Raw genomic sequence first — 20,030 nt, 5'->3', positions numbered from 1 at the left:
GTCTGTCTATTCGCAAAAATAGTTTATTAACAATGTTCATGTTCACTTCAGCTCAAATGTTCACTACAACACTTTCTGTTTACAAAGCATTATTACAATGAGCTTTTATAGAAATCTGGATCCTTTTAATTGATTTCAAATACTTCCAGAGAGAGAAATAAAAGTTGCACAACACTGAGCTGAAGCTGTTCCCACAGAGGTGTGCGATGTTAGTGCTTCTGTATGTGCGCGCACTGTAAAGACCCATGGATTTCTCATGCATGCATCAATAGAGCAAGGACATTTTTTAGCGGGACATTATCGGCATACACATGGACAGCAGTATAGTACATGCTCTTAGTGATATGTTCAACAATAGCTCCTCCGCTGCTCTATGGGAACGTTTTCAATTGTTATGATTCTACTCCCAGCTTTAAGTTATTTAACTCTCTGCCGATCTCTAATTCCCAAGTATTCCTTGCGAGAGCTTGTTAAGACACGTCAACACCATACCACCACTATGAAATGTTTTCATCGATAAGAAGTTGTAGAGATATGAATGTTTACCCTTGCCCAAATGGTGTGCTTGTTGTCCATATTAGTGCACAGAGTCCCGAGTTAAAAGTAGCATCCGCCCTCTAAAGATTGGAGGGTGGATAGAACATTAGTAGGTTGTTTGTGTGCGTTTGTCGGCTAAAACAATCACAACACCTCGTCTGAGCTGTAGCCTCTTTGCTGGCCCGCTCGTTTAAAGCATTTGTGCTTCACCAGCAGAGGGGTTTAAATTTGCATTACACACAGTATTACAATAACTGGTAGGTTTGGCGCTTTTGATGGAATTGTAAGAAGGTTGCATGCAACACAGATGATATTGTTTTTGCCACGTATACCGTATTAAGAAATCCACCCTTCATGCAACCAGTGGACATGTAAAGTAGATGACTGAGCAACAGTGGTGTGAAAGAGTGTGCCCCAGGACAGTCGGTGAGGGCCTTTCAAGAATATCAAGCTATTATCATCAGGGGAAGTTCACTAGAGTATTCTGCGAGGATATGAGCAAATACAGATACTAGAGGACGATCTGGCATGTCCTAGTGAACTGAAATTTAATTACATCCTTAAATGCCGAGTATATTTCCAAAGAGTGAGCTTAAATTCCATCCTATAGGTTGTAACTGATTTTTTTTTTTAAGTAAAACATCAAAGGAAATGGTTGCATACAGATGTTTTCTCAATCAACCATATTGTAATTTTCACATGATGCAAGAACTTTAACTTCTTTTGCTCATCTGACAAGATAAAGATGTGTCCTACACAAAATGTGTTTTTTTTTTTTTAAATGATGGCATACATCAAATAACACATTTTACCATGCATCAATCTAAAGAACCAAGCCTTGGAAAACAAAACATCAGAACGGTGACTCTTGACCTTGTCAGTGAGTATCAGCTTGACATTCAGCAGCTAGTCCATCTGGTCTGGGAGAGAACAACTGAAAAAGGCACACCAGAACAGAGAAGGCACCAGGAAAAAAAACAAGACTCACTCACTCACACTGTGGCTCTTCTCAGACATGTAAAGAATGTCGTCCAACCGGAAACATCCAGCCTAACAGGATGCGATTTCCATGACTGGGCTAACCAGCATTACAAACAAGATTCCAATAACGGGTGTAACCAGTTAACTTAGCAAAAAGAGCTGAACTTAGTCACTCATAATAAACAAACAAGGGAGGGTTCACCAGGCTGTGGCCTACATGTGATTCCACTTGTGTCATCTCCCTGTTGGTCCTAACAGCTATTGTGCATAGTTGAGTCATATTGGCTTGCGTCTCAGTTGGCCACCTCTCCCTCCCCTCCCATCTAGCTTCTAGCAACAATTACGAGGGGCGAATGTGAATAATTTTATGCAGAATGGGAAGCACACTCCTTTGTTGACACATTACATTACAGAAGCAGCTGCCTTTCTTTATCCTCGATGTGAGTGGGCTCATAATTGAGAAGGTGAAACTGATGTTTCATACCAACAAAAAAATGACACAAGCAACCATTTATTGTGCTTGACTTGACGAGCACTGAAAGCCTTTACTTATGGCTTTGCTCAGGTTTCACAATGACAACACTGTAAAATGAGCTACAGTACAATGAAGGGGTCCTCAGCCGAAATGCAAGCTCGCCGACAAACAGACGGTGGTGTATAAACTTAAAAAAGGCACTAGCTCTTATGGTCAAAAGATATCATCTTTAATTCTCTATCGCTACTGCTACAGTGAAACAGAACTGCCTATTTATACAAGCTAAGAATGATGCCACTTGCCCGAGAAGCTTGTGAAGAACAATACCGCATACAAATGTGCACCTACCAAAGCCAAGTTTAAAAAAAAAAAAAAAAAAAGTGTAAATTGTTAAGACAGATTTTGGGAGGGACAAAAGCAAATCAATACGGAAACATCAATTTCTAGCCACAGATGTCATATAGTTCATTTCCTGTATTAGGTTTGTTTATGTTCAATTCATCTGCCTGTCTTTGTCATGAAATGTGAGATACAGTACAAAGATCCATTTGGTAATAGGTCAGTCCTTTTTCATGTGTTATTTTTCTCCAATTGGTCAGCTGATTTGATGGCGTCTGGACTGCTCACAGCACCGTGCAGCCACTTCTCTTCTTGCGCTTGCGGACCTGCAGTGCTGCTCTTGTGGCCATCTCAAACACCTCCCGCACACCATCCTTCGTCTTGGCAGAACACTCCAAGTAGCCAAAAGCGCTGATCCTACCAGCCATGTCTCTGCCTTCTTCTGTCTTCACTGGCTCCTGCAGGGTTAGATCAGACACCATTAGGGACTCAATTAAAGTGCTGAGAAAAGAAGGAGAGCTCAGTTTACTTTCCAGGGAAAATCACGATACCACTGAGGAGATCCTTGATTTTTTCCCCCCTTTTAAAGTGAAATTAGAGCACTAACAATCAGTCAAGAATAAGTCATTCCATAAGCAGAATCAATACAAAATTATCAATGTAACTGTACTTAGAACATGAATTATTTTTCATGCAAAAAAAGGCTTTTTTTTTTTACCGTTTACTGCTCTTTTTGTTATACATGTGACAGTAAACTGAGTATTTTTGCATTTGAACTGCTGATAAAACAGTCTAAAGAGTCTAAACACCCCCTCACTACCATAATACTTATTAACAAAAGAATAAGCACAGTTTGATGTGCCTCTCACCGTCTTTTTGGCATGACTCATTTAACAACCCAACGAAATCTTGGAATCAAGGGCTCAAGTTTATGGCTTTATGTCTAAGCCATTTATCACATATCTTACAAATATCAAACCAATGTCTGTTTTACTATGTAAGAGTCAAACTCTTGAACTGACTACTGATGTCTTGATTTCCACAGACAGGAAAAGCTCATCTACAGATTCCACTGTGAAAACATAAAACTGAGATGTTATTCAGGCTTTCACTTTGCTGTTCTCCTTTTAGTGACAGAAAACAAAACATTTTGCTTTTTTGACATATCATTTATAATGTCAGTATGTTTTGATTAGCAAATTGAAATCTTTTACATCTTATGAAATCCGTTTGACAGAGACACATGCTTTAACTTGTTACTGACATTGACATTTTTGACATTGTGATTTTCTATATTTCGATTCTTCTATTGCTTTCTTACTCTAAATGATTGCATGCCAATCCTAGAAGAGGGATTCTTCTTCCTCCTGCTGTCTTCTCTCAATTTTATTTTGTAAAGCCATCTGATAGAAAGTGTCCAATTACATAATATCTTCTTTGCAGTACGAACGCTGTGTTTTGCGATAAGCGTTCATACTCGGTGACAAATTAAACCAGCTTCCCTGAATCATATTTCATGCTCTGACTGTACAGCCATCTGAGGCTTCTGCTTTTCACATGCTGTTCTGGATTAGAACATTTGTCCTGTCATAGTTCTGATGTGGTCGAAAAATATTAAGAAAAGTCCTGTCACTGTCAGTAAGCTGTGAGATTGATGCTGTAGTTAATACACTGGTGGTTTAATGTCGTAAACATGTGGTTGAAACCCTGTACAATAATGAATTTTCCATTTCTACACACAGGCCTTTAGTGTTTCTATAAGCTGACAGTTCTTAAACAGAGTACGCTGGTGAAGCAGGAAAAGCAAGATTAACGTCATCTGTCATGTAGCTTCTTTAGAAATAAATGTGAGACTGCAAACATTCACAGGATGGTAGTGCTACATGACCCTTTTTTATTTATTTATTTATTTAAAAGGGTCAATAACACGTGCCTAAATATGTCAAACAAAATCCTAACAAATGAAATGTTTCAACCCAGCACATATCCAGTGCCTTTTAGTGCCTGAGATTTCAAGAGCTCTCTACCTGCATCAGATTAGCTCATTCCACTGTTCATTGACCGTCAGGGGCCTTTGTACCTGCTTCATCTTGGCTAGCTCTCTCCGTGTATGCTCATCGTTCCTCAGGTCCTTCTTGTTCCCCACCAGGATGATGGGAACATTGGGACAGAAGTGCTTCACCTCAGGCGTCCACTTTTCAGGGATATTTTCTGTCCCAGGAAAGACAAGAAGTGAGCTGAAATACTCAGTATAGGGAGGAGAACTATAAAAAGAGGACAAGCAGTGCAGAGTCACAGTGCAGAACACTTCTCATGATGGATTGCTCTGCAGCCTCCTTGAGGCAAAGATGTTTTTAGCTGCATTAATCCCATCAAGTATATTAGGGTATTTTACAAGGACCCTCTCTCGCTTATTTGACCTACGTTTGGTTGTGTAAGATAGAGCAATATGTTCATGAACGATCATTTTAATGGAATATAAGTTATAAGTACTATAAGTTTCGTTATTCATCATTTGTAATATGACATTTTAAAACAGACTACTCTACATTATTCTTTCCTCACCTAAACTGTCTGGGCTGTCAATGGAGAAGCACATCAGGATGACATCTGTATCGGGGTAAGAGAGAGGCCTCAACCTGTCATAGTCTTCCTGGCCTGCGGTATCCCACAATGCCAACTCCACCTGGAAAAAACACAACATCAAAACATGGATTCATCTGGAACAGAGAACAAATGCAGTTTTGCTCCTTAATATTACTCATCTTTATAAACACAGACTTATCTTGTAAACAGTTAACATACCGTTGCCCACTAATGGAGACGAATGCAACAGATAACCAGTCATGACATCACTTCTGCTCAATGACGCAGAAATTCTGAGGCATGTGGAGGATCTGAGTAATCTTCCCAAAGGCTGGAGGTTTAAATATGGGGAACCAAACAATGCTGGAAGTATCTGACATAGTATCGCTTTCCCCTCTGGCTACAACTACTTTCTTCATCTTAAAGTGAATTCTTTTTTTTTCTTTTTTCTTTTTTTTTTTTTTAAATCACCCCAGCAGCTCTGACCTAATCAGGGCTTCATACTGTAAGTCTGTTAGTTGTGTAAGGCTGTCAGTGTTGTGGAAATGAACTTGGTGACTGGGCTCATCCCATCACACCACTGATTAATTCAATTAGGGAAAGTGAGAGATTAGCAACCATCAAACCGGTTAGCGTGTCTCCCTCTAAGGGCATCAACAGCCCAGCTTCCCTTGAGTTTGCTCTTCAGCTGACTCATTGGATTCAATGGAAAAAGAAAAAAGAAACTTTTGCAAAGTTTAAATACCAGAACTTTGCTGAATGACAGATTTTTGTCTGCCCACAGAAAGCACAAAAATCAGTTAACAGTCCCAAAATAGAGGTTTGCAGAGGCAGAAGGTGGGAGGTGGCCGAACACTGTTGAGACTGCATGAGGAACCAGAGCTCTATGTTCCCACTGGACTAGTTGTAAGCTGCAGAGTTCAGGAAGGGAAAGACAGAGGAAAAAGACCCAAAACCCCCCAGCTATTTGTGGAATCGGCTCAGTCCGCTGACGATGAGAGCATCTTTGCCTCATGGGGTGGGGGTTGAGGAGCTAAAAACTTGGGGCTGAACACAAATCTAATCCATCCTGTTGTGTAAGAAGCTAAATCTGACGGGATGGTTATCCTCCATAGAGACACTCAAAGACTTGACACTCACATCTTTTCCAAAATGATCCCTTTCTAATCTGTGCATCATGGCTCCCTAACTTTAAATTTCCTGTCCAGAACAAGAGCTTTAACCTCCTGCCTACCTTCACCTAAGAAGTGCAGCCAGGACAAGGACAGGAAGTGAGGCACGTTTATCAGGCAGTAGCATGAGGATGGTGATCCTGAGGGAAGGAATGGGATTGCTAAGATACATCCCTGTTCCCCGTCTGAACAGGAAGCTGGGAAGTAGAGTCATTTCCTGTTTTGCCAAGTTGTGTAGTGATGGTCGGCTAAAGAAAAAAATAAAACGATTGGACATAACGAGGCATCTGCAGTTTAAACGCCACCCTCACCACCTTCCCATGACTCAGATTCAAGACGTCACACGCACAAAAAACTGTACAGAGGTTTGTTTTCTCTTGTTTAAGGCTGTGCATGCAGCTCTTGTCCAGGAGCAAAAACACACACACACACACGTAAACAATGGTGTCGATAGCACATTATCTCTTGTCTGGCTAATAAGGTCACTACTCTTTCAGAGTACCCCAATAAAAAAATTAAGTGTTGATATTTTTTTTTTGTAATTTGTGGAAACCAAGATTATATTTACGCCGCAATTAAGAAAAATGTATCTTCTTAATTTTCAACTGGTGCCTGTGGCCTGTTTTAATTTCGTTTAATGTAGTCCTTCAGAAAGCTAGCTCCTGAAATATTATAAAATCCACTTCACACTTGCATTCTCAGCCAGCAGTTGCATCATCATAATTAGAAGCCTACTTTGGTCAACTACTTAAAAAACAAACAAACAAACAAACAAACAAAAACCTCAAGTGTTTATAGTACATCTGGCAACATTAGTGCAAACTGTCTGGTGTGAGAGATGGGAGAGGTTGACAGTAGCAGCAGTAATTGAGGCGGATTGGACTTTACTTACACTCTCATGTTCTTAAATCTATAATTAGCCTAAATAATTGAAAAGCATTTCTGTGTTCATGACGAGAGAGAGCATCACTTTAATCGAGTCAGTTTTTGTGTAAATAGCACAAACCTGTTTTCCGTCAACCTCGATGTCAGCGATGTAGTTCTCGAACACAGTAGGGACATAGACTTCGGGAAACTGATCTTTACTGAAAACAATGAGAAGACATGTTTTCCCACAAGCTCCGTCTCCAACAATCACCAGCTTCTTCCGAATGGCTGCCATTTCTGTTGGGAGAACAACAAGAAGTTCTTCAAAACATGTCTGCCTGAAGTCAAACAACACATTAACCGTCTCATCTATTTGTGGATTTTACATAGTAGTTATTTAAATTATTTGTAGGGATCATAAGATAAATCAAGAACACAGTGCTTTTTTTCCTTGCTCAAGCAGTGTAGCTCCAAAGCAACCACTCTGACATTTCTGACAGACCGTACGGCATTACACCTTCGGGAAAGCTCTGATCTACATACTGTCACGGCAAAATGCAGTCACAGACCTTGAATCCCCAATGCCAAATCTAGTCTACAAAGCCACACAAACAGAAGAGATGGAGGATGAGACTGGAGTGAAGGAGAGGAATAAAAGACATGTTGAGACAAGCTAGGAAATGAAGGGATTTGTTATCATCCTCTGCTGGCTTGCAAGGAGGAGAAAAGTGTAAGGAAATTAGAGTGGTTGGTGGCATCCTAAAAAAGCCAAAACACTAAACTCGTTTTGTTTCCATGTGTGTACTGTGCAGGCATCCTAGCCCTAAATCAAAATCAATTAAATGTTATACCTATGCTTTAAGAAGCTTTGCAAGTTTTTGTGCACAAACCATCAAGAAACATTATGGAGTATCCCCAGGTCAGAAGACTAGTTCAGCTGGTGTGTTTGGGGATGCATGGGGATGAGTTAGCAGTGCAGCTGATGGATGAGCTGGAGCCCTGCTGCCTGGGAGCAGCTGTGCATATAGTCATTTGGCTCCTCACCTCATCCACCTTCTGCCAGACAGTCTTGACACTAATACTCTTCACGAGGGGCACCGACTTATCAAGGGAAATTCATCTTTCTGTGCTACAGGCAAAACTTTAAGTCGAGTCTGCCCCAACGCCCACTTTTAATTGCTGCTCAGATGCATGGCAACACCAGTGCTTTCAATAAGCAGCATCAAGCCATTCTTCAGACGTCACAATGAAACACAGACTGAGGTCATTATTTAAACTGTTGCTGGTTTCATATCGTATCATCAGGACGGCTTGTTAGACATGATTTATTTCATGCAGAGCTGGGGGGGGGGATGTGCAAAATTAATCTTCTGAATACCTTTTAACAAGTCATAAAATAACCATAAAAATAATAAGCTTGTTTAGCATCTCATCCGTTTACAAACACAAGAAAAATGAAAACGGGACACCACAGATTGTACAGATTTTACTACAGGAATAATTTGCAGACTGTTTGATAATACCCATCCCTAAAGTTAATGCTGTGGCAGGTTATCACTAGCAATTAGTTTGCTGTGTTTGGAAATGTGGAGAAATAATTACAGTTTACAGTCAGAAGACGAAGAAACTGACAGAATTTCAGATCTGAGTATCTGAAACCAGGGATTTTAACCAAAAAAAACCCCAAGCACAACTAATTATCTGAATGGGTTGTGGCTGCAGAAATATTTAGAAGTTGGAGAGTAAGGGTGACATGGGACTTCCAGAAAAAGCAAAGAAATTAGAGGTCAAACAACAGCCAGTAAAATTGAGGCAATTTCAGTGAAGGAAAAAGAGCTGACAGCTGGTTAACTGCCCATTCTATGTTGTGGTAAACACCTGGGTTAAGAAATAGCATTACAATGTGGAAATTTAATTGCATTTCACCATGTGTTGCTGACGGTAATCAGCCATGTGGAGCTACTGTCTATAATTGGTTTCAGCTTTTTTCCAAGTGGACACGAGTTGAAGCATAAGGTACCCAGAAAACCTCATATTGCCTTGACTTTTTCAGTAAATCCTCCATTGACCACTTTTGCCAGTAAACATCTCTATCAGCACCTAACCAGCTGACCTCGAATCAGACAACAGCTCATTTAAATACAGTCTGTGGAAGTACGTACAATTATTAAAATTAAATTACATGGACATGGTTAAGAAATAAATAGGCCGAATCAGTAGTTTTGCTCTGGAAAGAGCAAAATGAAAAGGGTAAGTGAATGAATTACTTGTCAGCTCCATTACCATGCATATGAAAACTTGGCATAACCAGGAGGAAACTTTGGGTGTTTGGCAGTTGACAGTTTTAATAACAACTTGGTTACTTGTTTCTTGCTATGGAAATTGTGGTCATGGGTATGATCATATTTTCTGTCTTTTGCCCAAGGACCCACTCCTACACTTCCCACAAACCGTGCTGCAGCTGCAAAGCTTTTGTTAAGCTGCACCAAATACTTAAGTTTGAATTTAGGCTGCTCACTCCATTTACTCACTCCAGTTATTCTGCATGTTTAATATGCTCATGAAGAACAAAAAAAAAGGCTTTGACAGCTATAAAAGAACAACAAAAAATAATGAGCTGCATTGAAGAGTGCCTGATACTTCTCAACAGACACCACACAGCATCTTTTGCTTTTCAGAGACTGCCAAATGGACCAGAGATACTCTCAACTAGATGATGGGTTCAGAGCCAAACAAGTGGGAGACAGCAGCACCGAGGCCTCTGTGAAACAAAACAACCCACTTCCTGTTCTGTGGAGCCTGGGAGGAGCTTTTTTGGCTGTAGTTCTGTTTGGACAGGCCTCGGCTGAGCCGGAGCATGGAGGGAGCAGCCAGAGGCAACGCGTGCAAGCAAGCACAGACGTTTGCCTACATTCACATACATCCACATGTACACAGTTGCTCTTTGGAGCTGCACATTGAGTTCTTCCTATTGATATTAGCAGCCTGTGAGAGAACATCTTGACACGTTGACAAAAGGAAATTATGCGTGAAAATGTCCCATATAGTCACAAATGGTGCCAAATCCTCAGGCTGTCTATGACTGATGCTCTCAATTTAGGGACTAATGGATACTAATGACAGCAACTACTAAAGAGGCAGGTGGTTGCTAGTAGAAATCGATTTTGCTCTATCCTCCAGATGACACCTGTTCAACATGATTCAGCATGGAAAAAACTTTAGCTCATCCTCTCCACGTTCATACTGAAGTCTCTTCTTACCCTGATTCAATTAAAACATGTTTGAGCATCGCTTACCACAACTAGTGTCTGACTAGAAACCCCACTGGATGCAGGTGCAGTTGTTACTAAAAAAAATTAACACTCTTACTGAAAGCTTTGGAAAAGCCAAAATAAACTGGCATATATATCTTTGACTGTACACAATGTAACTCGAGGCATCTGAACGTGCACAGAGATATTACTGGAATACGTTCATAAAAACTCAACTATCATGGTGGAGCTGGCTGAGGACCATCAGTTTTATTTACATCAAAGAAGCACACTGCCTGAAAAAACCAACAAAACAACACAGGATGACACCAAAGCAACTTTAATTAACTGACCTTAGAGTCAAGATTGAGTTACTTGGAAGAAAAGCCAACATTCATCTTTTATCTAGTGAGATGATCCTGAAATTTTTATTTTTCCCATCAAAATCTCAAAGCAAGGTCGTGACCCTTTGAAGAAAAAAAAAAGGCAAGGTTGCATTCTGGGTAACCTCAAAAGCAGCCTGTTTGTTTATTTGAAAAATATCCTTCTAGTTATGAAGCTAGGGTGCCTGCAAAAATTCATTGTGACTGCACTTCACATTGCAACATAATGTCTCCTACTGAGGCGCTCTGGTAGCCAATCCCTTAATTCTAAGGGATCATTTCAAGTGGAATAAGTTAAAAAATAATTACCACCACAGTAACTTTCCACAGTTGCATGGTATTTTCTCATAGTGCTGCTGCTATTGTTTTGGGCTCTGAAATACCTTCATGTTCACAGATCTGTTACCAAATCTAGACTTCCTGGATTGTATTTTATGCCTCTGGGGCAACAAGCTGCCATTGAACCTTGTGTTGTTTTCATAAAGGGCCGAGTTCTGTTGAAACAATACAACTCCTGGTCGCAGACTGCGTTAATAGCAGTTCAAACCGAGGAGTCCCTTTCCATATTATTTCACTGAAATGCAGGCCTGAAGAAAAAGATTGATTTCTTTAAACTACAAGAAAAATCTGAAAAGAATGAACAATATCCTGTCTATCAGGACTTTATAAGATTTCTGCATTACACTGTGAGCCACGCTGTAAAGACAATGTTCTTGCTAACGCGTTATGTGGTCCCTGAAGGAAAACAGGAAAAAAAAAAAAGCACTACTATAGGCTGCATTTAATTTTTCACAGTTCATCTCATGCTAAGACAAATGAGCCCAAAAGCAACCGAGGAACAATTTCCACTCTACTGTTTGCACTTGGTGTCAAGAAATGCAGTGACCACTTTCCTGGTTAATAACAAAGAACAGCACAAAAATGACAATTATCTACATACAAACAATTTACCAAGAAAACAAACACATGACGAAAGGTTTTCCTGTGAAGCCTGGAAATTGGCACAAAAAGATTAAAACCCACTGCTCTGAAGCAATAGCTTGCATTTTTATGGTCTCTTATGTATTTGTTGTCAAGTTGTAGGTATTTCAAAAGGCAAGTCTAGTAGCAGGCATTGAAAATTAGATTAGGCTACAAATGCTATGCATTTAACAGTAATACTGTTAAGGGTAATAAGAGTGAACTGCTAACATTATACTTGTCTGTTAAAATATGAAGGGATAGTACAGACAGAATTACCTCAAGGCTGGAATTAAGGGAAAAACAGCTTATGCCACTCTGTCCAAAGGTAACGAAATCCACTTACTCTCCAAATCCCCCAACATGTAAGAATATCTTGTTTGTTCATCCACAAAAAAAGAGAGAAGTATCAAAGTTTAAATAATTATGATGAATATTTCAGTTGGTAAGCTGTTCACATATAATCAAGAGGTATAAATGACCTAGATTTAATTATCCAGTCAATGAACGGAAAATGATTCTAATAACTTATTATGTATTTTTTTATTTATCTTATTATTTCATCATGAAACAGGTGTTAAATACAAACCAAAATTCAACAAACACGAATAAATATTTTTAGCATAGCGTCCTTATGAAGGGGATAAAGTGTAAAACAAGACTTAAGTCTTAAGTCTAAGACTTAGGTCATAAGACTTGGTCCAAAGACAACCATTAAAAGGGAAAGCAAAGCACCATTACTCTGTACAACTATTTGAGCAATGCCCCGGGTTAATGAACACGCCACCTCAATCCTTCTCTAAGGAGGTTTCCTGAGGCTTAAGGGCCAACAGGAGTTATGCAACAAGCTGAACAGAGTTACTGCAGAGTAGAGCGTGACCCTGACCGCTGAGGTAGAGCTGCCTCTCTCTGCTCATGTGAGTTTGATATCAACAACAATGCTGAACATACACGAACATCCAGCTATTAACAAACATGTTGTTCCTGAGACTACAGCGATGATGACTTTTTGTTCTCATGTCCTGCAAACATATAACAGGAAATGAATCCCATCAGGATTGTTTTGCACATATAACAAGGTCACAGGACTGATAGTGTGCACTACAGTAAAAGAAAAAAAAAAAATCTGACACAGACAGGAGTTGTCAAGGAGCTCTGTCCAACTCTGGTTGTAGAAACAGGTTTTATAACTAACAGAATAATAAAAGCCAGACTGGATTTTGACTCAGTTTGACAGAGAAACATTCATTCCCATCTAGCCTGAATGTCTTCAGAGTAGCTCCAAACTACAGAAGAAAAAGGCCTTTTAATGTACTTCAGGGGCTTGCCTTTTACAAAAATGTCCTCAAGCAACTTCTGCACCTGAACCGCAACTCACAATAACAGACAACTTGTGCCTTCTATCCTCAAGAGGTGCAGTCCTGAAACAGTCCAGAAACCTTTAGATCTAAGGGCACCCAGGAATTAGCTGCACCTCTGCACGAGGCAACCTAAGAAATGGGACAAAGTTCATAAACTGGCAAAGGCTGTGTATGACATAGAGCAGACAGCCCGCAGGACCAGCTGTCAGCACCACCTACACACATCTCATCTACCAAGATTAAAGATTACACGGAGGAATTTGAAAGAGACCTTCAAGCCATTTCATATCTAGTACTTATTGATCAAATATAGCCCTCTTACTATAAGCTGTTGACTACAGCGCAAAAAAACGAAATGTTTCAATGCCGATCTGCATTACACAAGAGCAGGAACACACAGAGGAGATCAAGTCAGCCTCTCACATTCTTTGGGCACAAAAACCCCAGCTCCTGAGTCTCACCGAGTCATGACCATATGCTACACCCAAGGAAATGGTCAAATGTGCCAAAATCAGCTATGCCCAAGACATTAAAAAACAAACAAACCAAAAAACAAATATGATAGCTTTCGTTAGGCCTCTTAACAGCAATGGACAATTAATCCATATGAAGACGACCAGGTGATTGTAAACTAAACAGAGATTTTTATGCATTAAAGGACTGTTGACATTTTGGGAAATAAGTTGTTTTTTTCTTGCTGCAGTTCTGTAGGTTTGTACCAAGTTGTACCAACTTTCAGGTCGCTTTGTGATAAAGAGATCAGGAAAATCATGGCTTTAAGCCAAAGTTATGGCCTGGCAGAGTCTGGAAGGTCGATTTTAATAAACTAAACTAACTGCCTATCACTTCATAACAACAGTATAAGCATGTGATCAGAAAAGCAAATAAGGTTCCTTCAGGTGTTTGCAGTTTCAACACAATTACATAGGTGGAGTCTCATGCAGCAAAAACTTGTTTGATCACCATAATCAGCTGATTAATGACCTAGATAGATTGCTTCTGTCAAGCAGTCACGACTTTAAAAGTACAAAGGAAGACACTCTTGCTCTTGAAGCCTGCTGAGAGGAAGTAGGGGAAGACAACAGAGTTCAGTCAGCTGGCAAACTCTAAGGCAAGAAGCAGCGGATACACTGAGAGAGAACAGCTACCATAGGACTCACTTCTCTTCAGTAACTCAGGTCATGAGCAGCCAAACAGGGACGACTTGTTGGCCAAGAGGACTGAGTTTCCCTGAGTTTGTTTTTTGTCTGTTCCTTTAGAAGCCAACTGTTCTCATCTTTAAAGTCATAATAATGATAATAACTACTCAATACTTGTCCAATATTTTCTCAAATAAATGAGTAATTGATTGGCTTGCAATAGTAGAAATCTGTCAGTTATTCAGAGCACAGCCTAAGCTTTCAGGCTGTTTTCTTTCTCACTGGCACTTCACAATCTCTATGAGCATTTCTAGAATCTGTAGGTAAGAAGGACAGAGTTTTTTGGTAGTGAAAATTTTCTGTTTATATTCCAAGTGCTAGTTTACAAAACATATTTGAACAGGCTTCGTTTGCATACAGGTAAACAGTCAAAAGAGGGATGCCATTTGCAAAATTGCAATGGAGAACAATTGTCTGTTATCTGAAGGCACTGATGCTTTTTATTAACTTTTATAAAATGTATTTGCATTTCTAAACATTGACTGGTGGACAGAAATGAAAGTGTCATTGCCCAAAGAGGCTAAGCCACAAGGCTAGCTAATGAGTTCCTACACGGGAGAGTCCAAACCTAAAAGATATTTATTTTAAAATCATTTGATCAAAAATAAACTATTAATGTTAAAAAACAAACAAAATAATAACTTGATTCTTAAAATTTGTGGAATTCCAACTTCACATATCTTGTTCTCTACAAAATTCAAAGATATTTCAATAATTGTGAAACTTTAAAAAAGTGTTTACATTTTGTTTTTCGCTTGATGACAGAGCAACTGGTCTGTCTGTCAACAGACCAGTCAAATAATCCATTCATGTGCAACAGCACTTGGATTGTTTTCAAAATCAAATTAAAAAAAATTAGAACAACAACTTCATATGTAGCTGGAATAGGCCCTGCTGTGACCCTGAATTGGATAAGTGGAAGAGGATGGATGGATGGATGAACTTCATGTGTACCATGGGTTAGCACAAATGAGACTTAGCTGCTTAAACAATTTTCACACTTTTTGAAAAAAATAAAATAAAAATAAAAAAACAAAACCCTGCAGGTAGTTCACACGAACTGTAATCTGCCATTTAGACGGCCAGAGTTTTTTTAAAAAAAAAATCCATATTCTAAACTGAACGTAAAGAGATTTTAATGTCTTGAAGAGCTGCCTTGAGATTTTGAGATAAAAGCCAAGTTGCTTTCTTCCTGAGATTCAGCAGATGAATCTGAAACTACAGCCAGACAGCCTAGTTTAGTGATAGAGAAGAAGTCTCTAATGACTTCCAGGCCACCTGGTGATAAATCACTGCACCCATCCAAGGGACTAATCATTTAGTACACATGTGGCATCTACATTTCAAAGACATTCCAATATTAGAGGTATAAATCTGCCAGAAATGCCTTTCACTTCACACTGGCAAACAACGAAATTGAGGATAGAAAGAACAATCAGAATAGAGAAAAGTGCTAAAAGCTGCTATTGGCTTTCAGACTGCAGACCAGTCAGCTGACTCAGGTGCATCAAGAATTTTGGTTAGCTTTCTAATTAATTTCAACAAACTAAGGAAAACATGTATGAGGTTATCCAATATATGTTTCTCTATTGTAGATTAAATCCCCAGTAACAGGGCTGGATTTTCACTTATTTACACATTATTAGTCCAAAGTTCATCCTCCACATTTCTTTCAGTATATTTGAAAAGCACTGTTTGTAGTTTAAACAGGAAACCTGAATCATAACAATGAGAAAATTAAGTGTTCCCAGGAATGGTACACTTGGAAATTTGCCATAAGGAACTGCTTAGCCTTATTGAGGTCGCAGCACTTGGAACAGTGAGAACATACCGACGGGATCTGATCTGGTGCCGTCACTTTTAAACTACCAGCAATGAAGCTATCAACAGTTGTACAGAAACACACCCCGCCAACTACAACCTCGCTGCTTAGACCTTACTGTAAATTACAGCGATGTCAGGAATTAAAGTGTCATCCACCCGAGAAAAGGCGAATGTTAGTAGGAGAAAAAGCCACCACCTTGTCCCTTTCACCCAAGTAAGTGAGCTATAATTAGACAGTCGGATTGTTTTTTTTTTGAGTCAAACCACAGGATCCGGTTCGTATTTACCTGTCACCAGCCGGACGAGAGGTTTTAATTAATCTTAATCCCTGCTTGCTCCTTCCTTTTGATCGTGACACACACAGACACACTTCTTGCTGCAGTGTTCGCTAAATTTACAGAGTGGGTGTTGAGAAACGGGGCAGGCAGGCAGAGATCCTCCCACTGACAAAAGCTACGAGCTAGGCTAACCTTCAACCACCTCCGGTCAAGCCTTTCAAAATAAATGGGTCAGCTTGCGGCTTCTTGACTTTTCCCTTTTTTGTGCTTTGGAAATAAATAAATGATAGAATGTAAACTTTTGTGAATCCAAGAAAAAATAGTTTTTTCCCTTGTCATCGAAGTTTACCTTGTTTTTCCGTTTTGCACATTCCATTTAATTTCACAAATTTTCAAGTCTGATGGGGCAGTTGCGCCATTATGTAACTGGTAGTCAAGCCCAGCTAACAGGGGTTATCTGTGTTGAAAAGTTTAGAAATACAAAATGCTTAATGGTCACATAACTGAAAAAACAAACAAAATATGCAAACAAAGCAAAAAAACAAAACAAACAATTACACAAACAAAAACTTCTGGCTTTTTAAAAAAATTTTATTCTTGCATTTAAATCTTGTTGCACTGCCTACCATTAGCCGTTATGTCATCAAGAATTCGTGTCAAATTAAATCGAACACTCAAACACTTGCTTGATTTTGAAGACAGATGGTCGTGTTTCCTGTTTCTCTCTAGTTACCTCACACTAGCTTGATGCAGATTCTGCAGGCACTGGAGGCACCGGGGTCCCTCCTCCCCTTCCCAGTCAAAGATGACATCATCCGTAGTACAAGAAGACTCGTGCAACAGGAGGGATGGGTGTGGATCTCGCCAGTGTAGCCCTCTGTTATAACCTCCACTAACAAACAGCGCACACATGTTTCTGTTTATTAGTGTACTTTTAATAATTCTGACATTAAGTCACGCTGTGTTTTTGAAAATTACAAATGGGATCTTACTGTTTCCTCTGAGGAGTTTCAGTTGTTGACAAGTACATCAACAAACAACTAAATGTTTATTGCTTATAATTACATAATTCATAAAGGTGCCAGTCGCTACTAAGTGCATCTTCCTATATATCCAAGTGAGTAAGCTTTTACTTGCAGTCCATAATTATTTCTTTACAAAAGACCTACAATTCCTTATGGTCCCAGGGACTTTAGCTCAAATTGATTTTCCATTCTGCTTGAGTTTTCTTTTGTAACTGAAGTAATTCCTAATGTAATTCCAAACTTTTGAAGTGTTTCAGAAGTAGTGTAAAATGGCATATTGCATTGGTTTTAGGTTTGTAAGATTGTTAGACCTCTTGTGGATAAAATTGACAGTATACACAAGTGTTCTGTGGGATAACATGCTTTTGATTTCTTTTACTTTCTGGTAGACAAATATAAGTAAAATACAAGCAATAACTTATTTTTATGGTCATCAGTGAAACTGCAGAATGTGACAAAGTGAAGGGTCATCAGTTCAATTCAAAATAAATGGGTCAGGAATTGACAGAATTCCTATCGTTCCTATTTTTTTTAACTCTTATTCTACTACACATGGGGTGGCTGTAGCTCAGGTGGCAGAGCAGGTCAGCCACTAATCAGAAGGTTGGTGGTTCGATCCCAGGCTGCCTCCTGGCTGCATGCCAAATATCCTTGGGCAAGATACTAACCCCATGTTTGCCTACTGGTGGTGGTCAGAGGGCCCGGTGGCGCCAGTGTCCGGCAGCCTTGCTTCTGTCAGTGCGCCCCAGGGCAGCTGTGGCTACAATGTAGCTTGCCATTGCCAGTGTGTGTGTGTGTGTGTGTGTGTGTGTGTGTGAATGGGTGAATGACTGAATGTAGTGTAAAGCGCTTTGGGGTCTTTAGGGACTAAGTAAAGCGCTATACAAATGCAGGCCATTTACCACTCAAATGCTTAGTACTCATGTCAATAACGAACCAAGGACCCTGTTTCCACAAAAGTTGAACACTGTGTAAAACGGGAATGAAAACAAAATACATTGATTTGTAAATCCCAGAAACCCATATTTTATTAACAATGGATCATGGAAAATATATCAAATGTTTAAAATGTTTTGAATGTTACCGAATGTGATGGCAGTAACATGACTGAAAAAGTTGGCATGGGGTTAATAAAAGGCTCTAAAAGTATACTAAAAAGAAACAGCTCTACTTATTAGGTTAACTGGCAACATGTTAGTAACACGACCGAGTCACAAAAACAGCATTCTAGCAGGGCAGAGTTTCAAAATGCAAAAAAGGGCAAAATGCAAATATAAATTGTGGAACATTTTCAAGAAAAAAAAGTTCCTTAACATAAAATTGTGACACCTTTGAATCATCAAGTAAATGACATCAAAAGACTCAGAGGATCTGGAGAAATCTCTGTGTGTAAGGAATACGGTCAGAAATCACTTCTGGACGTTGCTCTTTTGTTTACGGCAAAATTCATTTAAAATGGACGGAGGCAGAGTGGTCAGACGAACTGAAATCTCAACTTCTTTTTGGGAAACATGGACACTGTGTACTCCACACTAACGAGGAAGGACTTATTCTCATGTATATATCTCATGTATAGCTCATGCACATATCTTTCTACGTAGCACTTTTAATTCTTATCCCTACTTTTATTTTTTCATGTCTATTTAAGTGCTATTTATGACACTATTTAAGTGCTATTTATGACACTATGTTTGCACTGAAGCACCGCAGCAATTTCCTAATGTTGTAAACCTGCTCAACATTTGGCAATAAACCCCTTTCTGATTCTGATTCTGATTCCAGATTGTTATTAACACATATTTCAGTAATACAGTGCTGAACTATATATTGGAGCTATTTCAACGTCTTTTGACCAACTGAAGACATTTGGAAAAGCAAGAAATCTAACAAAGCTGCCCAACAGGACTGCTGAGCAGCAAGAGTTGTGTCAGACAAGAATAGGGCAATTTCCCTCTCCCAGAACTCCAGCAGCTGGTCTCTCCAGTTCCCAGATGTTTACAGGCGATTGCTAAAAAAAAGAGGAAATGCTTCATGGTGGTAAACAACCCCATCCCAACCTTTTATAGACATGTTGGTACCTCTACATTCAAAGTGAACTTTTTTTTGTTTTCCTAAACTAGTAAATTTTCTCACTTGAAACATTTTATATGTTCCCTGTGTTCTACTTTTTTTTGTTTTCCTAAACTAGTACATTTTCTCACTTGAAACATTTTATATGTTCCCTGTGTTCTACTTTTTTTTGTTTTCCTAAACTAGTACATTTTCTCACTTGAAACATTTTATATGTTCCCTGTGTTCTACTGTGAATCAGATATGGGTTTAAGAGATTTACACGGCACCCCCAATTTTTTTTGACATTGAGGTTGTACATTAATATATAAATTCTTTGCTTCTTTTGAAACAGTTCAAGCATATTTTTTAAAAGTTTGTTGTATTCAAAAGTTCAGCTTGTATTAAAAGGAGTAACAGATTTATTGAGGAACCTAAGTCTCATCTAACTAGAACATTAACTGCTCCCTGAACTATTGTGACTCATCAGTTTGCTGCGACAAAGGTTCATTTCCTTTTGATAAATAAGGAGACTGGGAGTTAGTGACACAAGCACACTCAAAATAAATGGGAAAAATCTGATTTATTTCTTAACTGGAACACATTATCCCTCCACTACACATTTAGGTAGCTCATAGTCGGGGACACACTATCTGAACAAAGAGTTATGGATAGAAACATAAAAATAAAACATCTGATACTGCTTACAACCAAAGGTATCTTTAAAAATATATGCATAATCT

At 39.2% G+C, this 20,030-nt stretch overlaps 1 protein-coding gene across 1 annotated transcript; it reads right to left on the bottom strand.

Annotated features, from left to right (window-relative positions):
• Positions 1-36: 36 nt before the first annotated feature.
• LOC146632723 (rho-related GTP-binding protein RhoA-D-like) lies at positions 37-16,363 on the bottom strand. Its single transcript, XM_085353464.1, has 5 exons — positions 16,223-16,363; positions 7,097-7,254; positions 4,898-5,018; positions 4,413-4,543; positions 37-2,790 (listed from the first exon to the last, which is right to left on the bottom strand). The coding sequence occupies exons 2-5, from the start codon at positions 7,250-7,252 to the stop codon at positions 2,617-2,619; spliced, it is 582 nt and encodes a 193-aa protein (XP_085209590.1). The 5' UTR covers positions 7,253-7,254; positions 16,223-16,363; the 3' UTR covers positions 37-2,616.
• Positions 16,364-20,030: the final 3,667 nt, after the last annotated feature.

The sequence above is a fragment of the Diplotaxodon limnothrissa genome, linkage group LG5, assembly GCF_057381915.1.
Source record: "Diplotaxodon limnothrissa isolate DT_005_m linkage group LG5, D_limnothrissa_male_GT1.1, whole genome shotgun sequence".
NCBI classification, from domain to species: domain Eukaryota; kingdom Metazoa; phylum Chordata; class Actinopteri; order Cichliformes; family Cichlidae; genus Diplotaxodon; species Diplotaxodon limnothrissa.
Note: the sequence above shows the minus strand (reverse complement) of the source record. Positions and strands in the feature narration are given on the sequence as shown.